At 36.6% G+C, this 25,539-nt stretch overlaps 1 protein-coding gene across 4 annotated transcripts in view; it reads left to right on the forward strand.

Moving 5' to 3' along the window:
- The first annotated feature begins 18,419 nt into the window (after positions 1 to 18,419).
- The window catches only part of trps1 (trichorhinophalangeal syndrome I), a 115,559-nt gene continuing 108,439 nt past the window's right edge, over positions 18,420 to 25,539 (forward strand). Inside the window, exons 1-2 of one of the 4 annotated variants that reach the window (XM_026288592.1) lie at positions 18,420 to 18,834; positions 23,722 to 24,022. In XM_026288592.1, coding sequence (XP_026144377.1) covers positions 24,010 to 24,022 — 13 coding nt within the window. In that variant the 5' untranslated portion in view covers positions 18,420 to 18,834; positions 23,722 to 24,009. Of the gene's footprint in view, positions 18,835 to 18,865; positions 19,109 to 19,173; positions 19,622 to 21,548; positions 23,309 to 23,721; positions 24,023 to 25,539 lie in introns of those variants that run through there. The other 3 variants (XM_026288596.1, XM_026288595.1, XM_026288594.1) reach the window with 3 other exon arrangements.

Raw genomic sequence — 25,539 nt, forward strand, 5'->3', positions numbered from 1 at the left:
ATAAATGAAAAATAATTGTTATAACATTTCATTATGGATTTATTTACATAATGATTTTTATTTTTATTTTTATTGATGTTAATAGATCAATTTAATAATTTTAATTTGCATTGAATAAAAGACGTTTCGGGTTTCATTTTAAAACATTCAAAGACATCTGAATTAGATCTTGCATTTGAGATTCATTAAGCTCTGCTGTACTGATTAAGATAAAACAAACAAATTAATAAATACGTAAATTAAAATAAATATATATATATATTAAACAGAAGTTAAATCATTTTTATTTATTTATTCATGAATTAAATAAAGTAATAAATAGTTATATAAATGAAATAAAATGTATAATTTTAATTATTTATTTATTCTTTAATCAATCAATCAATCAATCAATAGTTTTAAATAATTTAACATTATATTGGCTATAAAAATTCAACAGCCTGCTATCTACAGTCTGCTATGTTAATTAAGATTAAGAATAAAATTAATTAAAACAATGTAAAATAAATTAAATGTAGATTTATTTAAAACCAAGTTTATTTGTTTTTTCATTTTAAATAAATTATTGTATTGTTTTAAGTAACTTTGAATTTGATATACTGTACATTATCTACAGCTCACTGTTCAAGACATATAAATGAAAATACAATTGGATTAAATCAATTTATTTATAACGTCATAGTTTTACATGCATTTGGCTGGATGCCAACAGCTTTACTTTAAAGCTCACCAAACGCCTCTGAAGCTGCGCTTGGATTTGAGGAACATTATCCACAGGCCCCTGCTATTGATCAAAATCTGAAAAAAATTAATCAGTTTTGATGCTGTGCTCAAAGCAAATGCCACAGAGTCTGTCTAAAATTGTTGTTTTGTAAATTGTTATTATTGATTTCTGGATTCCTTGTCTTCAGCTCTTTACATTTAAACTGTAGTGGGAAACTGGATTGCCTGCAAAAGATTTCTTTTTTTTTTTCTCCGTCAAAGCTAGAATGTAAATAAAGACAGAAGCAAATGTCAGAGCCCAACATTGGCATTCTGAGATGTGGTTTTCCTCTTGGATACATAATAAGTTAAAGATGAAGTTTGGCCTCAAGCTCCCTTTAGATCTGAGCACAATCAGTTTTGCTCTGGGCTTTAATTCGAGGCCCGCTATGTCTTTTTTTCTCTCTTCTTTCTCCCTCCCGCTCTCTCCCCCGCTTTTTCTCTGTTTTATGTCATTTTATGAGAAAGCCACATTGGCATTGTTGTCGTGACTGCTTGCAATGGTGGGTCGCGGCGAATGGGCAGAGATGGATGAAGTTAATGACAGTTTGTGAACCTTGCTGGAATTTCCTCTAAAGAGGCCCCAGCCTCACTCCTTCAGAAAGCCATGTGCTCCTGTGAGTTACAAATGCCCTGCTAAACCATTCATCAGTGTCAGCTCTCAAACATATACATTTGAAGATGAAAAGGAGCCATTTAGCTCAAAGGATGAAATTATGTTTATCTGTAAATATAACAAACCCAAGTTTTTACAATTCAAAGCAGCTTGAAGAACGTTTGATGGATGGATGAATCACCTTTGATATTTTAAATCGAGGTAGAAAACTATCTGCATATCTCACTACTTTCACTACAGAGATGGAAAAGTGCATATTGGGTGTTGCAAATCCATATTTGTCATTATTATATATTTCACTCAGCTCAGTAAATATGTCCTCTGTACTGTCTTTGCACATCTTTCAGATCATATTTGATTTATATGTGACCTGAAAAGCTGCGTGTACTCTTCTGGGCTACTTTGTAACTTTGAAGTGCAGTACTTTTAATGCCATTGACTAATTGTGTTGCACTTTTCCTCACGTTTCCTCAAGTTCCTTTTAGAAACCTTGTCAAGGGATTTCCAAGCAAGTCCAAGATGGTTAGTGCTTGTTTGCTGCTGGTTTAGCTGGTCAACCGACATACTTTGATCATGTTGACCAAGTGTGGGTTACTACATATTTTAGTGTCCGTCCATTATAGCATTATTGTATTCTGTTTTCTAAACTGTTTAGAAAGCCTGCTGTGATTGTTTATTCAGTCTGGTAATGCAACAGTGATTCAGCAGCCAAAAAAAATCTGGACTGTTTCATTGGTTTCCTTTGATTATAAATGCAATTTATTTATAACGCTCATTGGACTTGTCAATAGTTTCACAAACCATTACTAAGAAATGGCAAGTAACACATTGAATTAAACTGGAAATTCTGAAGTAGAAATAGTTTTTTGTTATAAAACATACTCTAATAAGAAGTTTGGAAATGTCCCGAAACCTACTGCAATGGTGTTATTTTCAACGGTAACAAGTGAGTAGATATAAAGCAACCCGTTTCTTTCAAAAATAAAAGGCAGAAGCTGACCACTCGTGTCTGTTTGGTAGGGAGATGACCTTATGCGAGCACTGAGAGTATATGTTGTTCTTAAAAGCAACAGTATTTTAATGGATTAAGCCCACTTATGGTGTTGTGGCTAAAGTTTCATTGGTAAAAAAAAAAAAAAAAAAAAAAAACTTTTGGCTTCCCTAGAGGATTTATTTTCAAATCTAAAACATTTGAAAGCCAAAAGAGATAGATGGGAGAGCAGGTGTTGGAAAAAAATGAGCTGTGTATGTTTACTTGCGTTGAGAGGAAATGAATCCCAAAACTTGTGCCGTCAAAATCTACAAATGATGTAGAAATGACTCCTCCTCCCTCAACAGCTTGAGGCAACATCTCAGATTGATGTCTGGCACATAAAATAGCCTGATCATGTAGCACATCAACATTTATAAATGAAAACATCACAGTTCCTCAAGTCTCTCTTGTCTGAGCTACTTTATTCACTCTTATGTTTTCAGTAGGGTATGCTGATGTATATATTCAGAAAGGAAATGCACTTGGGCAAAAATCCCCTTTCATTTCTGATCATCTTTTGGGCATGTTCGTAGATACAAGGCAGTCTTAATCCATGTTTTGACCCTGCAAATTCATGAGTCAGATTGCTTAGTCGTGACTGAGTAACGTTCGCTATGTTGATTCATTGCAGATTCAAACAAGAATCATAAGATGATGGCTGATCAATATCTTGTTCGCCATTGATTCATTCATTTATTAAAGTCAACAGTCATTAAAGTTCACAGACTTTTTAGTTCAGGCTATTGATTCCCTGGTAGTTGAACTGATAAAAGACGACATGAACCTGATGTGGGTAGAAATGACTTAAAGTACAGCATGTTTTGAATGATGGACATTATGCTATGACAACTTGTCTGGGCTGTATAATAGAGTGGTACATGATGTACAGGCAGTGCATTACTGATTATATCAGGTCTTGGATTGGAGGTATTTTTGGCCCATGGTTCGGACAAGGTACAGTGGAAGTGTTTGGTTTCTTTTGGGTTCTTCAAGTTAATGCAGGAACTTAAAATTGATATATATATATATATATATATATATATATATATATATATATATATATATATATATATATATATAAAACAAATACATTTAGTACAATGACAAATGCTAGTTATTTGACTATGGACACAAATATTTAAGTTTGTTGTTATTTAATATTTTTCCTCATGCAGTATACTGTACATGGGCTTTATGAAAATTCATCATAATTTAAAAATACAGTAAGATTTTCAAAATGTTTTTGAAATAATTATCTTATGCTTACCAAGGCTGCATTCATTTAATCATATTTACAGCAAAAAACAATACTATTATAAAGTATTATTACAATTCAAAATAACTGATGAATATTACAGTTGGTATAATTTAAAAATTGTAATAGTTTTAGAATTTATTCAGTCTTCAGTGTCACATGATCCTTCATTAATATGCTGAAATTAAAAATTTCTTACAATGTTTAAATGTTTTAAACATTTGTGCTGCATTATTATTATTATTATTATTATTTTTTTTTTTTTTTTTTGGAAACCACAGTGCATTTTTTTCTCTGGATTTTTAAGATTTATTTGAAATAATAATATTTTGTAATATTACAAATTTCCTTATTGTCATTATAAATCAATTTAATGCATTCTTGCTAAAATAAAAGTATGATTTATTTATTTTTACTTTTGAATGATAGTAGAAATGTGATCACAAAACAAGAAAAGGTTTGTCTCAATTTTGATGAATGTTCGATGCATTACTTTTGGTGAAAAGTAATGCATCAAACATTTTCCTGCTGAAAGACATTGCACTGATCTAATGCAGCTGTATACTTAACTTTAAACTGGTTCTCTAGCTGCAGTGTAAATGCAGGTGAATCCCTCTGCTGGAGCGTTGTGTGTGTGTGAGACGGGAGCAAGGCTCAAGACACATTGCTGTGTGTTTGATAAATGTTAAAGGAGTTGAAAATTTGCCACTTCATGTGCTCTAGATTATTTTGCAATCAACAAGCATATTTACCTCAGTGAAACGCTGTCATCTGCTTTTTCTGCAACCCATCCCTCCATGAAAGTATCCCTGGGGCATCCTACTGCTCCACTGGTATGTGCAGTTCATTACTCTTTGCTGGTGACCAGACCTGAGTGCTCATTCTTCACATGCTGAATGTAGATCAGAGCTATTCATAAGCCATCTCATTGAAGGCTGATTTTCCAAACAAGCCCAGAGAAGTCATGCTAATCAAGGACATAGGAAGATAAGAAAAAAGACCCACAGAGACATTTCGAAATATATTATACTTCCAGACTTTTAAACCTTCTTAACAGCAAGAATTCATTTGTCAACCAGCTAATTGACAGCTTTTATTTGCTAATAGACAGATCAGCTAAGCCAGCCTGGTTAATATCATGATGAAACGGAAGTACTGTAGCAACAGATTGGAAGTTTTAAGTGCGGTAAATGAATGCCAGAGAGAAGTCTTTTGATTCACTAGAAAGTTGTCATAACTTTGATTAAACATTACAAGGTCAATCACACCAAAAAAAAAAAAAAAAAAAAAAACATCAATTCAAATCTTTTTTTTTTTTAAAAATCAAAGAATTTTTTTTTTTGTCAAATTATGTAAAAAAAAAAAAAAAAAAAAAGTAAAGAAAAAGTGACAATATTCTACAGATGCTATTGTTAGTGACCTGTGTAGAAAAACTACTGTAGTGAGAGCATGAAAAGGCATTTCAGGGATTATTTTGCTAAAGAAACATGGTTAAAAGTTGAATTGCTTCAACACATTTTAGACACTGTTGCTATAAAACAGACTGTTGTGACAGTTTTGTGAAGGTCATACAGGCTTCTAAGTGTTAACGGTTAACTTTGATTCTTGTATGTATTTTTGAGTCACATAAGAGTTCCAATGTTCTGAACAATTGAATTAGTTATTACATTGTGGCTTCAGTTCCTGTGCTTTGTGTTCTTGGGCACAAAGCACACGAACCCCTAACGGCTCTTTCTTTGTGAGACGACAGGGTGCAGTACGTGTTGTTTGAGTGACTCCGACAACAACAGAAAATGATTTTAAAAAATGTCATTTCGGAAACTTTTATAACTTTATCATCTTCCATCTCCGAAACAAACTGCCGGACTGTAATTATTACAACAGCGACACTGTGTCGAGTACACCATTCGGTCACCAAATGGCTACCACTGGCTCTGCTGTGACCGAGCAAACGTTGTAGTGGTCAGCCCTGTCGCCTTAGGCTGGAAAGTTGTGGGTTCCCGATGCGCGCCAAGTTTGAGTCAGCCCGCTCCTAAATCTAAAAAAAGAGGGCTTCACGGTCAGACAGGCTGACCACAGAGACATCAGTCGGCCCAGGGTTCCCCTGCCTTCTCATGAAGCCTGTGGCCTGCCAGCACAAAACAATGCAGGTTCAAACGGGCCAACGAGAAGCACGCTGTAAAAGACATTAGCTGGGAATAGCTATGACCGTGACCAGCCGGTCCACGCGGGGCGTGCAAAGACGCCTCGGCATTTATGGGAACAAATATCGGCCTCTTTTCTCGTTGTTGTTGTTTCCCGCTGCCTTTTCATGTGCGGACATCCCCACCTCGCTCTGTTCTTTTACATTTTAATACCCGACTTTGAACGGCTCTTGTTTGATGAGGTTTTGCCATCTCCTCCCTGTGTTCTCTTTAATTGGCCGCTTTCAGTTTTCCAGCAGGGTCTCAAAAGATTGAACGACATTTGCGAGCAGGGCAGACATGACTAGCGGCTAGGCTCTGCGTGCCTGAGAGTATTGCCTTACTGTGACCACAGCTCTTAAAAACAGAAAATCCATCTCCAGTGTTTTGAAGGGAGGGGAAGAGCCATAGCAGAGATAAGTCAGCAGGGTTTGTCAGATGCGGCGCTTCCTCCGAGCGATTGGCCTGTCTGCCAGCGGAGGATTCTGGCAGCCACCAGTACGCGTCGCCTCAGAAAGCCGGCCATAGATCAGAAGAGATGCGTCTCAGAGCGCGCTAAAAGTCTCAGAGCTCGGCGAGATATTCATCAAGATAACTTCCATTAAGAAACGTGTCGTTTTTTTATTAGTTGCTCAGTTTCTGTCACCGTCCTTATCTCCGCTTCTGCTGAATGTGGGCGAAGTATCACCGCATGAGATGCTGAATTTATGATTCATTCTGGATGTGTGGTTGAGTGTTTTTCGAAACAATCAGGTTCTCCCGCCTCAAATCAATTATGCTTTGACCAAGTAACTAGCGGGACTAGCAAAGACAATCCTCCGCTTCATGGGCGTAATTCACTTTGGCAGGTCTGCATATTTGGCTTGGCCGCACGCCTGCCTGCTACAGCTGTGCAGGACACATTTCCGCGAGCCCCCTCTTCCCCCCCTCTTCTCTGGGAGATTACACTGTCTTTTTGAGGTCTGCCAGCCAGCAGATCTATGACACATGGGTCAGTGACATGACGCTCATCTAGCCATTTATTTAAAAATACATTCAAAATGAATACACTTCTTCCATGATGCGCATGTTTTTTCCTTTTTTTTTTTACGAAGTTATTTGTTTTTGGAGATGTAAAGTCATGAAATGAAGATAAAGGACTAAAGAAAAACCATATTATATAGTTTGGCATAATCTTTTATTATTCTTTCTTAGAAAAAAAGAGGAAATAATAATAATAGTTAAATAACATATTTCCTTACAACCTTTATACATGGGTTTTCAAGGAAATATTTGGTAATATAACCTTATTAAAATATATCAGATAATACAATTTCATAAAAAATAAATTACATTTTCATTTTAGCACTAAATTAGTTCAAGGTAAATGGAAAATGTCATTTTAAAGTTTTCCAAAATCATATTGCACGTTTTAAACCCATTTTTCCTTTTCTTTACTTCTTGTAGACACTCTTTTGTGTCACTGACCAATATGTTCCTGGTCCGTCCTATACCACAGTCCACGATGTCCAGAGAACAGATCGCTCTCATCAATGTGCAGCACTGCATTATATAACACTGATGATGGCAATTCTCCCTCTCGAACGTGGCTTGTGATTGATACTGGAGAGCATCCATTTTCACTGGCACTCACAGCAAAGATGATATTTCTTTCAATCGCCCTGCCTGGAAAACAAGCCCATGTTTAGTTTCTTTCCTATTACCTTCTGAGACGCAGAGCTAACAGTGAAAGCGAAAAGAGGGCTGAAGCGATTGCAAAACCGGCCACAAGACCAATACAGAAGCGGGCGAAGGCAGAGTAAGACATCAAATAATTCTCCACCTCCTGACAGGACATGAAGTACTGGAGCTAATTGCAGGGATCAAAGAACAAAGGAATTCACTCAGACATGATTTAATGGAGGCAGGCCAAGAAAACCTGTTTCAATTACAGCAATGAGGAATATTCAAGCGGCCAGCCGAACAGCCGGAAACTGCCTCTGAGGAAATCTCTGGCCGTTGAGAGGAGAGAGTGCTGAGAGCATTGACGGGGTAGGCTAGCACACAAATCAATCACCTGGGCGGTGGGCTTCAGCCAATAACAGGTGACATAAAATAAAAAGTAGATTGGGGTTAGGAGTAACATCAGCAGTTGATACTCTCTATCAAATTAAGTGAGAATGAGAAATAATCTGGGCGATGACGCACAAAAAAAAAAAAAAAAAGGAAGATGTTACTGCAGACAAATCTGTGTGAAATATATGTGCAATAGCCTTTGTCTGCTCAGGCTGAGAGGTCAAATCCTTCCTTCCTCTAGAATGAAAAGCAAGGGGAAATATCTGCAGGTGACAGGAAGCAGCAGATGCTGAAAATTTTATTGTTGCAGAAAAGTTTCTGACACGTCCCTCAAAGTTGATTTTGTCTCATGGGCTGTGAAACAGGGCTGATTATTTTTCTGTTGCAAAACTGATGTTTGGCCACAATGTTACTGGCTAGTGAGGAAATCATGTCTGTGTGTTTAGGGCAGAGAAGTAATTTTATGACAAATATACATATTGGTTGGCATCGACAAGCTCCCAAGTGACTTCCACAGCAGTTGAGTGCAGCGAGCAGGAAATTTGTCATGTTTACATCATGATCGAATGTGGAATAGGCAGGAGGGTTTTGGCTGCTTTGGAATGTGTGCCTTTATAATTATTGTGTGAAGTGTATGACATCAAATATGTTTCACATACAGAGTGACAATAAAACAATTCAATTCTGAATTGCATGAAATGCATCTCCAGGAATCTGATTTGAATTGGATTTCAAACTGTCCATGAATCTGGTTGGGATCGAATTGTGAAAATTAAATGTTCATGGGTGTTTTTTGATGTTTAGATGACAAAATAATCAGAGTGCAATTGGATAAAAAAATAAAATAAAGTAAAAAAGATTTGGGATGCCATATAAACACACTCTTACAGAAGACTATGCACATTGTGGATTAGAAATTCTGACGATATTTTTATTTATATGGCAATATTATAGGTAATAAAAATATAGTTTTCATTATTTAACATTGATAATAAAGTGTTTTTATTCTTAAGAATGTTTAGATTAAGCAAATTTTCGAATGGCAGTTCCATAAATTAATACACATAAATATTTTAAATCTATATATATATTAAAGAGTTTAATATGTAAATATGTAACACAGATGTAATTTATATATACATTTTAAATAATGACTGTTATCAAACAGGTTTCCGAATTGCTTGCTGTTTGCTTATGGTGGGAACTCTAGCCCTAAACTCATCCAATTTGTTGAACAGAGCAACACTGAAGCACACAGAAACAGCTTTAAACCTATAAATGACTTAGCCTACGTATTGATGTCATATTAATTTGAAATAAGTATTTTAACAGAAGAAGATTATACAATTTAGCTTTAAAACTGACTGTGTCATCTTAAATGGATCTTGGCTCTCCTTTTCCATCTTTATTTAACATAAAAGTCCCCTCTCTTCTCACTAATATAGAGCAATTGGAGAGAGAATGGCTTGTAATGCTGAGAATTATCAGAGGGCATATCAGTTGTCCCAGATCACCTCTCTAACTCGGTTACTGTTGGAAAGGGTCTTGCATCGCTGGCCTGGCAGCTACTTAAGACGCCCCTCCAATTCCCTTCTCAGCTTCATCGTGTGCAGCAGGCGGCTAAGAGCATATTTTGTACATTAGTACAGACGTGTGCCTCCGCCACCGATCAGGATTCTCAGGCTGCCTCACTCTGGAAGTGTGTCACTATAAAGCGGTCAACATAGAAAAACAATGGAAGCAGTTCAGTGGAATGCAAAGTATAAAAAAGGGTATGTATAAAGCACACTTTTCTGAATTCGGTGGAAACACGGCACACATAGTTACACCAGTACACTCTAAATAAAGGTGCTCCACGATGTCATAGAAGAACTTTTTTGTCTAAATGGTTCTATTAAGAACCTTTTACATTTGAAGAACCTTTCTGTTTAACAAAAGGAGAAAGAAGGTTTTTCATTTTACAAAAAGGTAAGAAAGAGATGGTTATTTAAAGAACCTTTGACTGAATGGTTCTTTGTGGAACCAAAAATGGAAGCCCCTTTTTGAAGCATCTATTTTTAAGAGTGTAGACGGCGAAAAGTGATGGTTTTTAAGGATTAAGCCATTATAGGAATCAGTCAACTGATTCGTTGAAACACTGATTCAGTCAGGATCGAAACACAATGTGTTGTTTGAAAGGGAACTGCTTTGGCTTCGTTTGGAAATTTGTCTAAGGAAATTGTAGCAAGATGTTGTTTTTAATGTAAATTACTGAATATTAACTTCTTGTTTGTTGAACTGTTGTTTAAAATCAGCATCAATTCAATTTAGATATGAATTGATATGATTTTTTGGGGGGATTGGATCATTGTTTAGACACACACTTGGTGCATAAAGAAGATCTGTAACGTTCCAAAGACTAAAGTCTTAAATCCAAAGAGATCTTCTTTATAAACGTTAACAGTCAACCACAACCCCCAAAACGGCTCATTCAAACACGCCCCCACATCTCTACATCACTATGTGGGAAGATTTACATAATGCTGCCCAAAAGTTCACGCAAAAGTAAGAAGGCGTAACTTTTATTCTCACTGTTGCTGCTGCTGCCATGTCGTGGAGTCGCTAAGTGTTTTATGGTGCAAGCGAAACAACTTGTTTGGCTTTCTAAAGAGGACACGACCAGAAATCAGTGTTTATGTTGTATTTCAACACTGTTCCAGAACAGTTCAACCCAAATATTCAGATGTGTGAGGTTGAGGACTGTTTCCTGAACCAGTGGCCTGCATTTTATGTTTACGCAGTAGGGGTGCTCCGATCACGATCGGCCGATCATTAATGCGCATCTCGTCAGTAAAGCCGGTTTTCTAATCAGCGATTAATTCCATCAGGTGCGTGATTTCACATAGAGCAGCTGTTACTTCACAGAGCCGTTGTTAACTGAGAAGATGGGCCAATAAACGCTGAAAATTAACGTGATTTGCGCATCTTCTCTATTAACAACGGCTTTGTGTAGTAACAGCTGCTCTATGTGAAATCGCGCACCTGATGGAATTAACGGCTGATTAGAGAACCGGCTTTACTGACGAGATACGCATAACGATCGGCCGATCGTGATCGGAGCACCCCTATTACGCAGCAAAATACACAATGCAACGTGTAAAAAGAAAGTATAAGTCATTATAATCAGTAATTATGTCCCCACTGGATGCAACAAATGCCTAATTTGTAATGGGTTCTATTGGTTTTGTCTAGTGAAGCCCTGATCGCCAACGAATCATTCTATTTAACTGGATCTTTAAACCAGTTCACCAAATCGAACTGAATCGTTTGCAATGGTTCGCGTCTCCAGTATGCACTAATCCACAAATTAAGTTATTCGGTTTATAAACGTGCCTTACACTCCCTCTGACGTGAAATAAACCAATATCCCGAGTTATTCAGTTAATCCTAACAGAACGTTGACTGAACTGCTAAAAGAGAACCGATGATGGGATGTGGCAGAGCAGCTGGACAGATTCTTGTGCTGCTGGCCTGAGAGAAGGGTGTTTGCATAAACACATTGCATTACACCAAATACACAAAAAAAAATTCTTTTTAGCAGCATCATATGACCCCTTTAAGTCTCATTTTTGGGTGAACTATCGCTTTAATATGAGACCACCACCACCACAATAACAGGAAGTATGACTCAGACTCTCAGTTGCACTGTCATCTCTCACCCTTTACTGCAACTCAGTAAAGTCGAGTCATTATAGTCACTGGCATTTTTTCTTGTCTTTCTGCGGTAAAAACGATATGTGCATGGTGCAGGTATTTGAAATGCCTTGACACATGTGTTGTTATTGCATTCAAATACTTAATGCAGCAAATCACTTCTTCATTGTTATTGGTACAATGCCAGAAACGAATTGACCAGTGCTGTCCCTGACTGAATCACATTCTTTTTGGTGACTCACTCTCTTTGTTCATTGGTTTTAATTTTATTCCATACAGTGCGCTGTGGGTTTTGTATATAAATGAAAGCAAATCATTAATAGTTAAAGAGAGAACCAGATTAATTCACTTGAACAAATTCCTGGCTAATGTGTTTTATTTGATCTGTTGCTGTTGCATGAACATGTAATTTATCGTTGCCTTTTTACATATGAATGATTAAAGGGAAGGTGCGGCATGGATGATAAATGTGTCTGGCTGGATGTTCATATCAGCAGTTCTGTATCATTAGCGTGGTGGAAATGATGAGTCACCTGCAGCATAACCAGTTCCTGTTTTCACTGGCATGCAGGAGAAAGAAACCGCTACAAATGCGGACACAATGCACACCTTTTCCTCTTGTTTTCCTTCTTTCTTTCTCTTAGAAACAGATCTGCCACTAAAGCAGCAGGTCTACTTCCTACAGGCAACAAATGAGGAAGTCATTGCTGAACAGGGATGAAGGGGTGTTTAGGACACCGACAATGTATAAAACTGAGCAGGGCACATAGAAATAATGACCTGTGATACTAAAAACAGAGGGGTTTGTTTGTAAGAGTTCCCCTGGAGCCATTTTTTTTTTCTTTGAACAACGCAATTCAGTCTTATTAAACCAAACTGGCCAGACTGCATCTGGGTACAGTGTGGTCTGATGACCAGTCAAAGGGATAGGTAACTTCAAATATGAAGATTTTGACATTAATTACCTTAATTACTAACAAACCCTTTATCACTTTCTTCTATACTCTGTGAAACACAAAATAAGAAATTTTCAAGAATGTTGGGATCAAAACTGTTTCAAGATGGACTGTGATGACACGTTATTTTTTGTTCTCACAGCAAAAAAATATGTTTGATGTAGTTTCTATTAATCATTCTCGAAGTTTACCGACTTACCATTTTGAAGTTTTTAATAATATCTTCTTTTGTGCTCCAGGGTAAGACTAAAATGAGGGTGAGTAAATAATAATTTAATAATAATAATAAAAATAGCTTTAAGAAACCAGCAAGACCAGCTCAAATATATTTTAGCACTTCATCACTGTAAAACCTAACAGTGAAATTCACTAAATTAAATAAGTTCATTTAACTTAAAACATTTTTTTAAAGTTAAATCTGAATAAGTAAAGCAATGTAAATTACAGAAATATTTTATGTGTATGGCTAACCACAGAATATTTAAAGGAAATTTGAGCTTCATGTTTTCTTATCTTTTTTAAATAATGTTTTCTGAGAAACATTTTTTATGGCTGTAGATTACATATTAAATCTTATAACTAAATAACTGTAAGTTATAATCCTCCTTAGAAATGCAGGCTACTTCAGGAGAGAAATTTAAATTTGTGGATTTGGCAGCAGCTTTTATCCAAAGCAACTTACAGCAAGTTTAAGATATTTTATCACTTCTTGCTTTTCCTGGGAATCAAACCCTTTTGTGTTATTAGTGCCATGCTGTACTGTTTGAGCTACAGGTAGAAATATCACCAGTAGTTTCATAAATATATATTTGACAGCATTTTATGTTCAATACTTGTTCAGAATCATGGAGCAATCTCACTTTCTTTATTTTCAATCTACTTTTCCTTATCCTGTTATCTCCTGATATATTTTCAAGATAAGGCAATGTATATGATTGAGTCACATTTTGAATAATCACAATCGCGTGAAATTGCGTGACAAGCTTTTTACTTTCATGTGAGTGCACACGCTGTGTTGCTGAGAATAGAGTAGGAGACACAGATTGTCACAGTCTCCAGTAGATAAGACGCTTTGTCAGCATCTATCGCTGGGCGGCCGTATAGATCGCTCAGTAACATTCGAGAAACACTGTACCTGCTAGCTAATCAAAAAGATGGTGATTACACCCTTCATCTGCACGGATTGGTGATAACCTAAGAGGTATTCCATAGCGCTTAATCAGTTACAGATCTGAACCTCTCAGAATATTTATTCTACTACTTTCTTTTGAAGTCTTGCTCATCTTTTCCCAAGATAGAATGGACATTCACTGCACAGCCACTTCTCATCACTTAAAGTGCTGCAAAATCCATTAGTATCCTCTGTTATTGCCTGTGTGTGTGTGTAATGAAGGGAACATCTACTGGATGTGTATGAACTTCTGTGAGTGGGTGAGTAAAAGGGACAGAGAAAGAAAGAAAAAAAGGAGAGAAAAGGAGCACTTCAAGGAATAATAAGTTTGTTGGAGTCATGTAGGTTTACATTAGGAAATCTTTGAGAGAGAAACTACTGGAGTGAGGCCACATAGACCTGTTAATAATGTGGAAGGCACTTAATTGAAGACCATAGCAGTGGAGAGAATGGTCGTGTGGAACAGTATAAAGCAGGAGAAACTGAAAAGGAATTTTAAAAACTATTTTCCATGCAAAATGTGATTAGCCATAACCAAACAAAACCAAATCTGTCTTTGGTGATTCATTCATGAATCAGACTTATCCTTTTTTAACACTGACTCATTGATCTGGTACATGCTTGGAAAATGAGTCGTATTGACCATTTTTATGATACTTTTTTTGTTGTTGTTGCCCTTTCATTGTTGTAGAATGGGAAAGATCAGCCAGCACAGTCACAGTTTGTGGACTGTGGAATAAAGTCATACAGGTTTGGGACAACATGAGATTGAATGAGGACCGAATTTTCATTTTTAGATGAACAATTCCTTTAGTGATAAAGCTAATGCCGAAGCCGGTATGAACAAAATAATTTTTCAGGTCAAGCAATAAACAGAGGCTCTTTCCAGCATGATCGAATAGTAAATGAATAGTATGCCAACTATTAGTCAAACAGAAACATCCATGCAAGAAATTCTCATTATGGCTAAATGCTAAAATAATTTGAAAATCAAACACACATATATACACAGTTTGTTACCCAGATTAAATTAATGAGCTCTATATGTGCTATTATTTCAGTAAAAATGGAATTTACAAAACACACACACACACACACACACACACATTGTCCTTTCTATTAACGCTTCTGTTTCAGACTTTATTTGTGGAAATGTTCTCACCTCTGGACTATCTACATTTTTAGCTAATCATCTAATTAGTGATGAGGCACAGACAGTGAATATTTATATATAATGTATTTTGTCTTTTTTTCTTGTTACACTTGTTCATTGTCTAGTTTTGTGTCAGTTCCGGCTCCTCTCCTCTATCTTCATTATTTACTCCTCTCTGCTAGGCTCATTTTAATCACAACATCTTTTCCAATATTTTAAGAAACAAAAAATGTTCTAGAGACTCGATTTTCAACGCAAATACCAGGTCTTCTTCATTTGATGCTGTGAAAGTGTTTTGCTTCCATCTTCTATTTTTTTTTTTTTTTTTTGGAGGAGAGGAAAAAATAATATAATTATTCATGCAGAGATGTATCTGAAAAATGTTTTACTCAAGTGTAAAATTGTTTTTATTCTGGCCCTCCATGAATCACTTATTTTGCTCCTTGGAGTGCAAAAGTAATGTAGAAGAATCACCTTGAGTCGTTCTTCCAGTGCAAATTCCCCTTTTATTCAGAAGTTACACTCTGCAAATTCCGTTTACGCTGCATGGTTGAACCGAATGGTAAAATTGAAAACTGTTTTTCGTGCCACATATGCAATTCTGTTGCTCACAGGAGATATCTTTAGGGACTGTGATGGTACAAGACATTGGCAAAAAAGGATTTTTCTCATAATCAAAAATTCTGTTTTTGTTCTTCAGATGTTTTCGATCAAATCCATTAGTCTGTGTTCACTCTGCATGCGAAGAATCAATTTTTAATTAAAAATGCAGTTTGATTTAAAAGTTGTCACATTAAATTTTTTATATATATATATATATATATATATATAGCAGCTCTAAAAAATGTATATGCACTTATATGTTAACTCTAACAATATGAAAAAAGTAAAGAATGGATACTTGAGTGAGCAACTTTTTTTCCTTTTCTTTTTTAGGGGGAGTGTATTTTAATAATGCTACATTATACTATAACATACTAAAATAATTAGGGGAGACCATTAAAATGCACATAAAAAGGCTACAGAAGTGGATATTCAAGCCTTTACGTCAAAAATATATGGTGCTTTGGGGGAAAAAAGTCAGACCACTAACCAAACCCAATCACTAAAAATAAGTTATTCCTTAACTTTTCTCAGATTAGTGATTTAAATGTAATATGCAAGTCATTAGATTGCCTACAGATGTGCCTATACTGTTAAACACATGTCGTCACTGTGAATACGGATGAATACAGATATTGTAGCAGTGTGTTTTATTGTAACGCATGTACTGCAGGAGGCGTTCAATAGCTCAATGAAGGGCTGTCTCCTACGCATGAGGAGTTCTAAATATGACACATGATGAATCTGGCTGTTAGCATGGACAGAGGAAAGGCTACACTGAAACAGTATCAAGCTCAGATAGGGGACAGCATTGGTGCCAACTTCCGAGTATGTAATATGTCTAGTAGAATGTAACCACCGGGACTAAAAATATTTCAGTGACGACCACCTCATGGCATGATATCTCTATGTGAAATAAACAACGCTGACTTCTCTTCTCAGGTTTCATCTCTAAAAAAGTTTCATCAGTGTACCTCACGATGGTGGTGCTTTGGCAGAGAACGCATGTGAAACAAAATCTTTTTTATTTTTATTTAAATAAAATAGAGTATCCCTCGTTAGTACTTCTTAAATAAGTTCATGGAAACGTGCAGTATTATTATTTTTTTTAACATGCTTTTATATGTATTATATTTTTTTGAATCGCTGGGTGGAACATGAGTGATTTTTTCTCTATGTGTAATTGGCCCACCATTACTTCATCTTAAAAAAAAAAGAAAAGAAAAACATAATATGTGTATTCTTGGAAAACAGTTCTTATGCTATTTTCATGCAATGCTATTTTCAAATAATGTAAATCACCAGGAAACCAATATTGCAAATGTTGGCAATCAAATCCATTTTCTTTTTTGACAGCTTATTTATGCTGTTTTTATTAGAAAAATTCAGAGAAAGGAAAAGAAAACATAAAAAAGGAAAACATGAACATAATACATTTTGAACAACCCTTTCCTTTCGTTTAAACATGGAAAGTATATAGGTTATGTGTTGAATCTAATTTTGTTTTCTTAAATTGATAAATTCTTTTTCTAAATAAATAATTACTCTCTAGCTGAGAAAGCTTTGCCAAATGTTCATGTATTTTCTTAGCAACTGAAAGTCTATTATTGTAAACATTTACCTTGAAACTATATGTATTCATCTTCTGCTGTAGATTCATATGTTTGATTCACATTTTATACAGCTAGCACAATACAAGTGATAAATAGGTGTAACAATTTTTTTTTATAGATAGAAAATAAAATGCGTTACACAGACAGTAATGTTCTAGGCAGTCATTTGGAGACACTACTGCCAAGTTTATTTTGTATTTTCTTTATTTGTGTGTATGTGTGTGTGTGTGTGTGTGTTTGACAACAAGTGGCTGGTTCATCTTAAAGTTGTTATTGTGGACAGGACTAGTAATTATGGACCGTTGGACTTATGGTTTATGGTTTGTCACGGATGAGAACAGAACATTTAAAACTTCATGGTTGGATTCTACAAGTACAAGTAAAGCACCTGGAATCCAAAACCATGTTAACATTGTAAATATGATGCACTCTGTATTATCATAAGACTATACATGTACTTATATAGTACGTAGCATAAAATATATTCACTTGCTTACAAAAATTTAAATTTAATTTAAAGGTTTTTTTTTATTATTATTATTTTTTATAATGACACAGAATGACACATTCTACAAGGGACTTTACATCAATATTTTCAGGTTATAATATTTATATGAATGTATAATGAAAAGTTTATGACAGCTAGGTGTTTAAATTTCATGTTAAATTATCCAGTGGTTTTACAGATTTTGCATTCAGTCAATAAGATCATAAATGCTGCCGATATGATAATTATACAAGAATAATCATGAAATGCTGTTTACAGTAATTTTAGATGAAGTACACCACAGGACATGTCAACTTCCCAAAAGTGTTTCATGTCAGCTACACTCATAACTCGTTGTCAAAAACATCAACTACTGTGTTCTGCTAATTATTCCACGCAGAAATTACCACCTGTCAGTAAATGCTCACAGAATGACAGAGTGTTTCATTTCACTTATTTGGTTTCAGTTCTACATTGCTGAGCACTGAGAAAGTTTTGAATAAACAAATATGTCCCTAAAATCAAAAACGAAATTTATTTATATATTTATTAATATGTTCTTACCCCATAATATCTGTAAAAATATTCTGGTTTGCGTGTATTATATGTATATATCTGCCCAAATGTTTGCCCAGGGTTTTGTGTCATACAGCTTTCCATGAGAAGGATTGACAGCAGATAAAAACTAGAAATAATTCTTAAATAACATTTCCATTGCATTTCGCATTGTTGTTGTTGTTTTTTTTTTTTTCTCTGCTCGGAAAAGAAGTGCGAACCACTGGATGAGAACCGATTCTAATTTAGATGACTTATCTGACCGGGTTTCTTCAGCAGTCTATGGCGAAGTTGCAGTGGCGCTGGAGCTGTTTTAGTGGTCACTGTCCCTTTAAGAGAGCGCGCTCTAGGGTGGCGCTTTCCTCCGCAAGGGCTTCTTGATATTAATAGTGTTGGTGTCTTGAAACTGACGTAATGCTTGGAGTCTGAGGTCCTGACAAGCGATAACATTTCTGATAAAGAACTGAGATCACTGCAAAAACCAGCCTCCTTTTTTCAATCCCAGACTCAGGCGTTTTTACTATTAAACACAGTCTCCCAAGATTTCACGTGTACAGGAGCAATTCGCTATCTTACATCCCCATAAAAAAGAAATCATTCCCCGAGATCAACAAACAAACAACACAAAGACGCTTCATGGCTCACGCCAAAGCTCCACCATCTTTCAGACTGCAAAGACTATTACAATTTAATCAACAGGTAAGGAGAAAGCGAATCAATGAGCATTGCGATCACGACAGAAGAACGATGTGAATTTTAGCTGTAGTTCCTGATGGCTTTTAGGGGGAGAATGTTATGTAATGTTGAGTAGGGCGAAGGGATTTGGTGATGAATCAGTTGAGTGCTACTTTGCAATGAAAATAAGAGCACGGTTCTTCGGATTTCGCCGTGCCATTTGGGTTTTGAGGCTAAATTGCAAATTGAAATTGACGACTTGTGAGCTCCCAGTAGTTGAGAGAAAACACACGAAGAGGTTTTTGGATTACTTTTTCCTTCCCATTTCTTTTCAGCTATTTCGTTCTGTGTTGCAATGCGTTTTGCGCAAGATAATATCCCGAATGTAGTAATATCGTTTATTTCTTTCGTACATTTAAGCCGCGAGGCGTCTTTTATGTGCATTGTTTATGTGTGAACCGGTTGCACTGCGCGCTAAAGTAGCTAAACGGTGCATAGCTCAAGTTGTAGAAAGTTTCATTAGTGTGTAGGCTACTGTTTTTGCGTAAATGATGCTTCAAGCTGAATGGCGCTTTCCACACAAACTTCTAAAACTTTCCGTAACTGATGTACGATAAGAAAACGCGTAGGCATGGCAACGCGCTGAACGTTACACTTAATTTTCCACATACAAAGAGTCTCAGGTTGTTTACATGATAGTCTACGGATCTTAACGGTGCTTTTATTGCTATTTTGCGGTTTTATTCGAAGGCAGGTAGCGAAAAGACGTTTTTCTGCTTCATTGCGTTCTTCGAGGCGATGGAGACGTGATGTAAGTTTCTGAGGAAAAGTTTCTGAATAGCGGCAACGAGCTCCCGACTATACGAATACTATTGTTTCATTTGGATGTGTGTTTTTGTGAATATATAAGTAATGGGCAAGCTTTTTATTTGTTTTAGCAACTGTGTGGACAGCTTTCGCACTGAGGTGTGTTTGTGGGGGCTGCAGTTCACAAAAAAGTTTCTTGTGGCGTGACCAAAGTGGCGTGATGGAGCTTATCACTTTTCAAAAAAACTTTTCAACAGAAGTTCAAGGAATTTAAATAACTCTGTGTTAATCTTCTAAAATGAAGGCATGTGTATAGAAATTGTACTTTTTTTATTTTTTTTGTTGGCGTGTACAGTAGTCGTTTTCTCCTTCTTTTCTTGTTGATGTTATTCACCGATAGAAACTTTTGTACAGAGGACAGGAACACACTTCCAGTGTTCTGTTTATTTCTAACAAGTTCGGTGTATACATGTTCATATCCTATACATTTTGTAACATTGTTTAGATTTTGAGTTTGAGTTGTTGCAAGGGTTCCTCACTTCTGCAACTTCTGGTAACGTTTCTGGTTGAATTTGGTTTTACAATCACTTTCACATTAGAATATCATTAGTACGTTCAAGTGGGTGGAAACTCATATTTATCTTCAAACTGATAAAATCACCCACACTTCACTTAAATGTGCTGTACTGAAGCGTAACCTGTATCTGATTGTTATGATACAAAATCCCATGTTGGTTCCAGTAGATGAGTTGCGCTGTTTCCTGTAAACTGTGAAAGTTGCCACACTCGGGCAGTCTGGAAATGATATGCTCTCTTTTTTTTCTGAAATAGTTTGTCGGTAAAAGTTTCTTAATGACAAAGCCTGTGCAGGTAAATGCGGCTCATCATTTAGAGAAACAGAGAAACTCACAACTGTAAACATAGTTTCAGATACAGTCAACAAGGAACCTCTGTCATCATCAGGCTTTTGCAGTTACAATTTGTTATCTTAACTCTTCTTGCAGTTACATGACTATTTTTATTCTGCGAAGATTTAAAGAACTTTTCCCCGCTTTATTGTCACGCGTGAAATAGCTCATTGTCATTTTACATGTATAACAACCTGGAGATCAGAAGAAAAATCTCCATCTGCTTGGAATATGATTTAATTCCTTGTGCATCGTAAACTAAAATGAATTTGTTCTCGCTATATCCGTTCAGTGGTTTACTAGATTCAGTTCTCAGTCGGCACAGAAGAATAAGATCCACATGAGTTGTCTGATAAGACGCGTTTGAAGTGATTGAAAAGCTTGAGGTGTATTTGAAATGTAAATGACTCCACATCTGTGAGCTCTTTGGAGAGAGGCAATAGATCAGCGCTGTATAGTCAGGAACTTTACGGCTGACAAATGAATTTGGGCCTTGGTGGAGGGAGAAAGCAGCAGTGGGGGTCTTCCATTTGTTCTTCGTGGCTTCAGAGTTTGCACAACTTCTTTTTGGGCTAACTTCTTGCCGCACTTTGATTTGCCACTTGTGTCCCTGCGGCAGATTCATGTGGCGTTGGTGCCGTTGAATAAGAAGCCTGCAGAGAAAATAAATTGTAGGGGATTTTTATTTTTTTTAATGACAGTGAAAGAGAATGGATCGCGCTACCATATTAAATCCAGGTGTTTGCTCGCAAAGAACATATTGTAACTAGTTGATAATTTAAAATATTGTAAGTTTTTTACTTGCCTCATTTGTTAGAAAATCAACTCAGACCAGATGATTTTATTTGTGTATATTTGTATTTATTGCTGATCAAAAGTTAACACAATCTTTTAAACACCAATCTCAAAGATGTTCATGTTGCAAAGGACATATAGTAGTACTTAAATACAAACCAAAACTTTTTTTTTTTTTTACATAGACTGAATAACTTTTTTTTTAAACTTCTTAAAAGTTTCTCTCTCTTCTTTTTCTTTTTAAAAATTGTGTTTTATGGAACGGCATGGTATTTTTTCTACTCTCTATACGAGCGGCAGGGAAGTCTGCAAAGTACCATCACTGCTTGTGTTTTGAAATGACGCATCAATGACTTAATAGAAATTCTTTTTTGTTTTGTTTTTCGTGGTTCGAAATCTCCAAACATAGGAGACATGAAAACTGAGAATTTCTTTTTTTTTTTTTGTGTGTGTGTGTGTGTGTCCCCGCCTGATGAAATGCCAAGGTTTACACAGAGACAGCTTCTAATAATTGTTCGCCTTAAAAGCTTTTATAACATATGTTTGATTTAGCCTGCGTATGAATAGCTAGTCTTTTTTCCTCCGGATTTTCAAGAATAAAAGAGTCGCAGTTCACAGAGGTCGTCCCTTGTCTCGTCATATGCTTTTCATCCTGTTTCTAGCAGTGTTTTGAAGTCACTAAATGGCTCTGGATGTGTGCTATAGACTTGTTATGGTGAGTTATAGCAGATATATTGTAAAGACTTGCCATCGTCATGGATTCTCTCACTAAACTTTCATGCAGTATAAATGAATTTAAAGAGAAATAACTAGAAATGTGCAGTTTTATTTGAGTGAAGACAGTCACTTAGAGTTGTGTATGAGTGTGACATCAAGGCATTTTTTATTATCCAGATTAAGTGCTTTAAATGTAAGTGTTTCTTTTGTTAGAAGAAATCTTGTTCTCTTCCCTTTTTATTTTCTCACACTCTGTGTGGGGAAGAAACACGAGGACCTTTGACCTGTGGTGTCATAGCAACCTCCTTTATCCTGTTATAGAGTTTAGGTTTAGCTTCTCCATGTATTTATTAATATTATATTTTGATGGCTTATTTTAACATGTCACAAATGCAGCTAAAGTGTGTTTAACAACTCCTCCAGATAAGAGACGGTTTGGGTCTCTAACTCTGTCAGAGCTGTTTGACATCACTTGTTAGGCTAATTATGTGGCGTGTAATATTTTAGTGGTTAGCGTACATCTGGTAAAGTTTGCTGACAGAAAACTCTCGTATTCCCAGTAGAGTGGTAGGTTGCACTGCAAACGAAGAAATAGAAATCGAAGTTCCCCTGAATCTTCAATCTTACTCATTGACAAAAACATACTTTTTTTTTTTTACTGAGAATATAAAATAACTTACATTTGTTTTGAATATGCAAGTTAAAGTGATGTGTGCCGATAAACCTTTTATTGGTGGGATGTGTTGACGTTTTGACTACATGTGGTTTTTCAAAGCTAAAGGTTCCCGTTCAGTTAGCTTTTCATCTGAACTGACTTTCCTGAACTTTTATACTAAAATTAGAGCGTCAGTAAGTACTTGTTTGATAAAAAACACTCGTCTTGCTAGCCTAGCTTTATCCCGTTACAAGCCTCCGTGCTCGGCTTCATATCAGAAACTTTCTGAAAGTTTTCAGTTTAGATCTTCCAGCATTGCCCACTTCCTCTCCTCCCCATTCCGACGAGCTGAGTTTAGTGCGTCCGCCGGCCCCTCTGGAACGTTGATGAGTCAGTTTAGCCTTCTTCTTCTTTCTCTCTTTTCCTTTCTATCGCGGTGTGTGTTCTTTTACCTCGCAAACAGGTTTTTGCTTCGCTTTTTTCCTCTTTTTTTTTTTCTCTTTCTCTCTCTCCATCTCACGGTGTCTGCACGTTCTCCATCTGTGTGGTCTGGAGGCTGGTGCGGTTGACTATTGCTAACCTGACGCAGGTTGGACAGAATGAGTCGAAAGAAAAGGTTTGTGGGGGGGAGGCCTTACAGTGGTGGAGGGGGGGAGTTTTCCTTGAGAATGTTTGTTTTCCTGTTTCCAATTTGGTTGGCCAGCAGGCCTGTACTGTCAGAACTCCCATTCATGAAACCTGCTGTCAGACTGCCTGAGTACATGACACAGGATTTCTCTCTGCTCTCTTTGCGTGCATTGCGGTGTCCATGTTGAGCTTTTTCCAAGATTCCAAGTATTTTGGTAGATCATGCTTTCTTTTTATTGTTCATAGGTTTTTTTTTTTTTTTCTTCGTTTTTGCAATTTTATCCTGCGAGTGTTAATGTGTGGTGATGTGTTTGACTTTCCCTCTTAATAATGACTCAAAAAGTACTGTTAACTTCAAGCACTTCCTTATTGCTAAGCATGTGCATTTTTGTTTCGTTACAGTGATCGAGAAGAACGGCGTGGTGTGGTCACCCCTCGCACCCAGGATCATCTGCACCTGTGAGGTCTTCTGAGAAAAGGAAGTACGGGACAGCGCATTTCACAAGCAGCGCACGTAGAGCGAGTAAACTTTGTGAACACTGTGGGGAAAAAATGGAATGATTCCCAGGCCAGAATGGATGTGGAATAAAGGATACCTCGGAGGGCTCCTCGGGGAAGGGTCTTTGGATACTCTGCCAGCTTTGATATCTGCCTCCCTGTTGGATTTGAGTGTGATAATGCTATAACCCAATGCTTAACAGAGGTATGTATGCGTGTGATTGTGTGTTACAACAACGCAGGGATTTCTGGCGTTGTGGTTTTTGATGCAATTCATGTTGCACATCGTCTAAACTAATACGTAGGATTAACAGAGAAGGACGTGATTCTTGTTGTGAGGTTTTTGATGGTGTTGTGTTAGGGCGATGTAGCTTTAAAACTTTATTTATGGTAACTTTTAACCCAGTCTTCCTGTAGTTCAGGGCAGTAATCTACACCGCTAGATAGCTCAAGCTTTTAAAGTGCTTTGATCTTCTATAAGGCCATCATCCCCTGCTTTGCCGTTTATTACGTGGAACAGTAGAATTTACTGACTTTCTTTCCCCTGACTTTTTTTGACTATCTGTGGGTTCTCTCAAGGGTAATAAGAGAGGCCACACAAGCAGTATTTTTTTAGTCTGGGGGGCGCTTTCTTTGAGCTGTACATTTGTGGACCAGGTGATACTGTGGTCTGGTGTTCTTCTCTGCCACTGTGTATGTGAAAAGCTGGACTCAACAGACTTCCTCTCAGGAGATATTTCTGCATCGCTTATAAAAAATATGCATAGTAGCACACAGATAAAAAGAAGTCTGTTTTTGTAGTATAGTCTTATAAATGGTGATCGATTATGTCATCCAGAAGCTCCGGTCAAACACTGATAGTTAAAAAAAAATGTTTTTGCATTAGTTGTTTTTTGTTTTTTAAAGTTATTACGATGCTTGGTTATTTACATACGTCATAAATCGTTATAGCAGCATTAAGTGTTATTAGGAAATATTGTTAATACTACTTTTCGCTGAGATTTTATTTTTAAAAGTGGTTTGCCCACTTGCTCTGTACTGCACATGATTTTAAGTATCGAACTAATGAAGGGTAGAAATGCAATAATCTGAATTCTGAGAGCGGCCGCGTTCTTTGCGGTCTGGGTTGCGAGCAGTAGTCGATCTTAAATGAGGTAATCTGAGAGTGTGTGTCGTAGTGGACTGTTTTCTCCTGTGCCGAAATATAATAAACGACCTGTAACGGCCAGTGATTAGGGGATCCTGCCTTTGTGAACGTTGCCACAGTGGAGGTTTCTCTCGTGTGCCCTGCCGTTTCAGCAGATTTGCGTAATGTTAAACATATGCCATCTTCTCCAGTCTGGATTTCAGGGGAAAACCTGCTCGTGTGTGAATGCACACCACACTGGGATGGTTAAAATGTGCCTGTGCTTGATTTTTGTTGTTTTTTGGTTGGTGTTTTAATGCGTAGATGTGGGGGTGATTCTGAATGGCGAGATTAACCCCATGGATCCTTCACCTAGAACTCCGACAACACAGGCTTGTAGGTCAAGGGTCACCTGAGATCCCTGAGTGCTAATACGGGGTTTCAGGGGCCCCTGATGAAGTTTACGGGATTGTAATGTGTAATTTTTCTAATACAGATTGAATTTTGATGTTTTTAGTATATATATTTTTTTATTAAAAATTTTAATTCAGTAATTTAAAGACTTAAAATACTTTTTTTTTTTTTTTAATAAGACC

Source organism: Carassius auratus, chromosome 19 (genome assembly GCF_003368295.1).
Source record: "Carassius auratus strain Wakin chromosome 19, ASM336829v1, whole genome shotgun sequence".
NCBI lineage: Eukaryota > Metazoa > Chordata > Actinopteri > Cypriniformes > Cyprinidae > Carassius > Carassius auratus.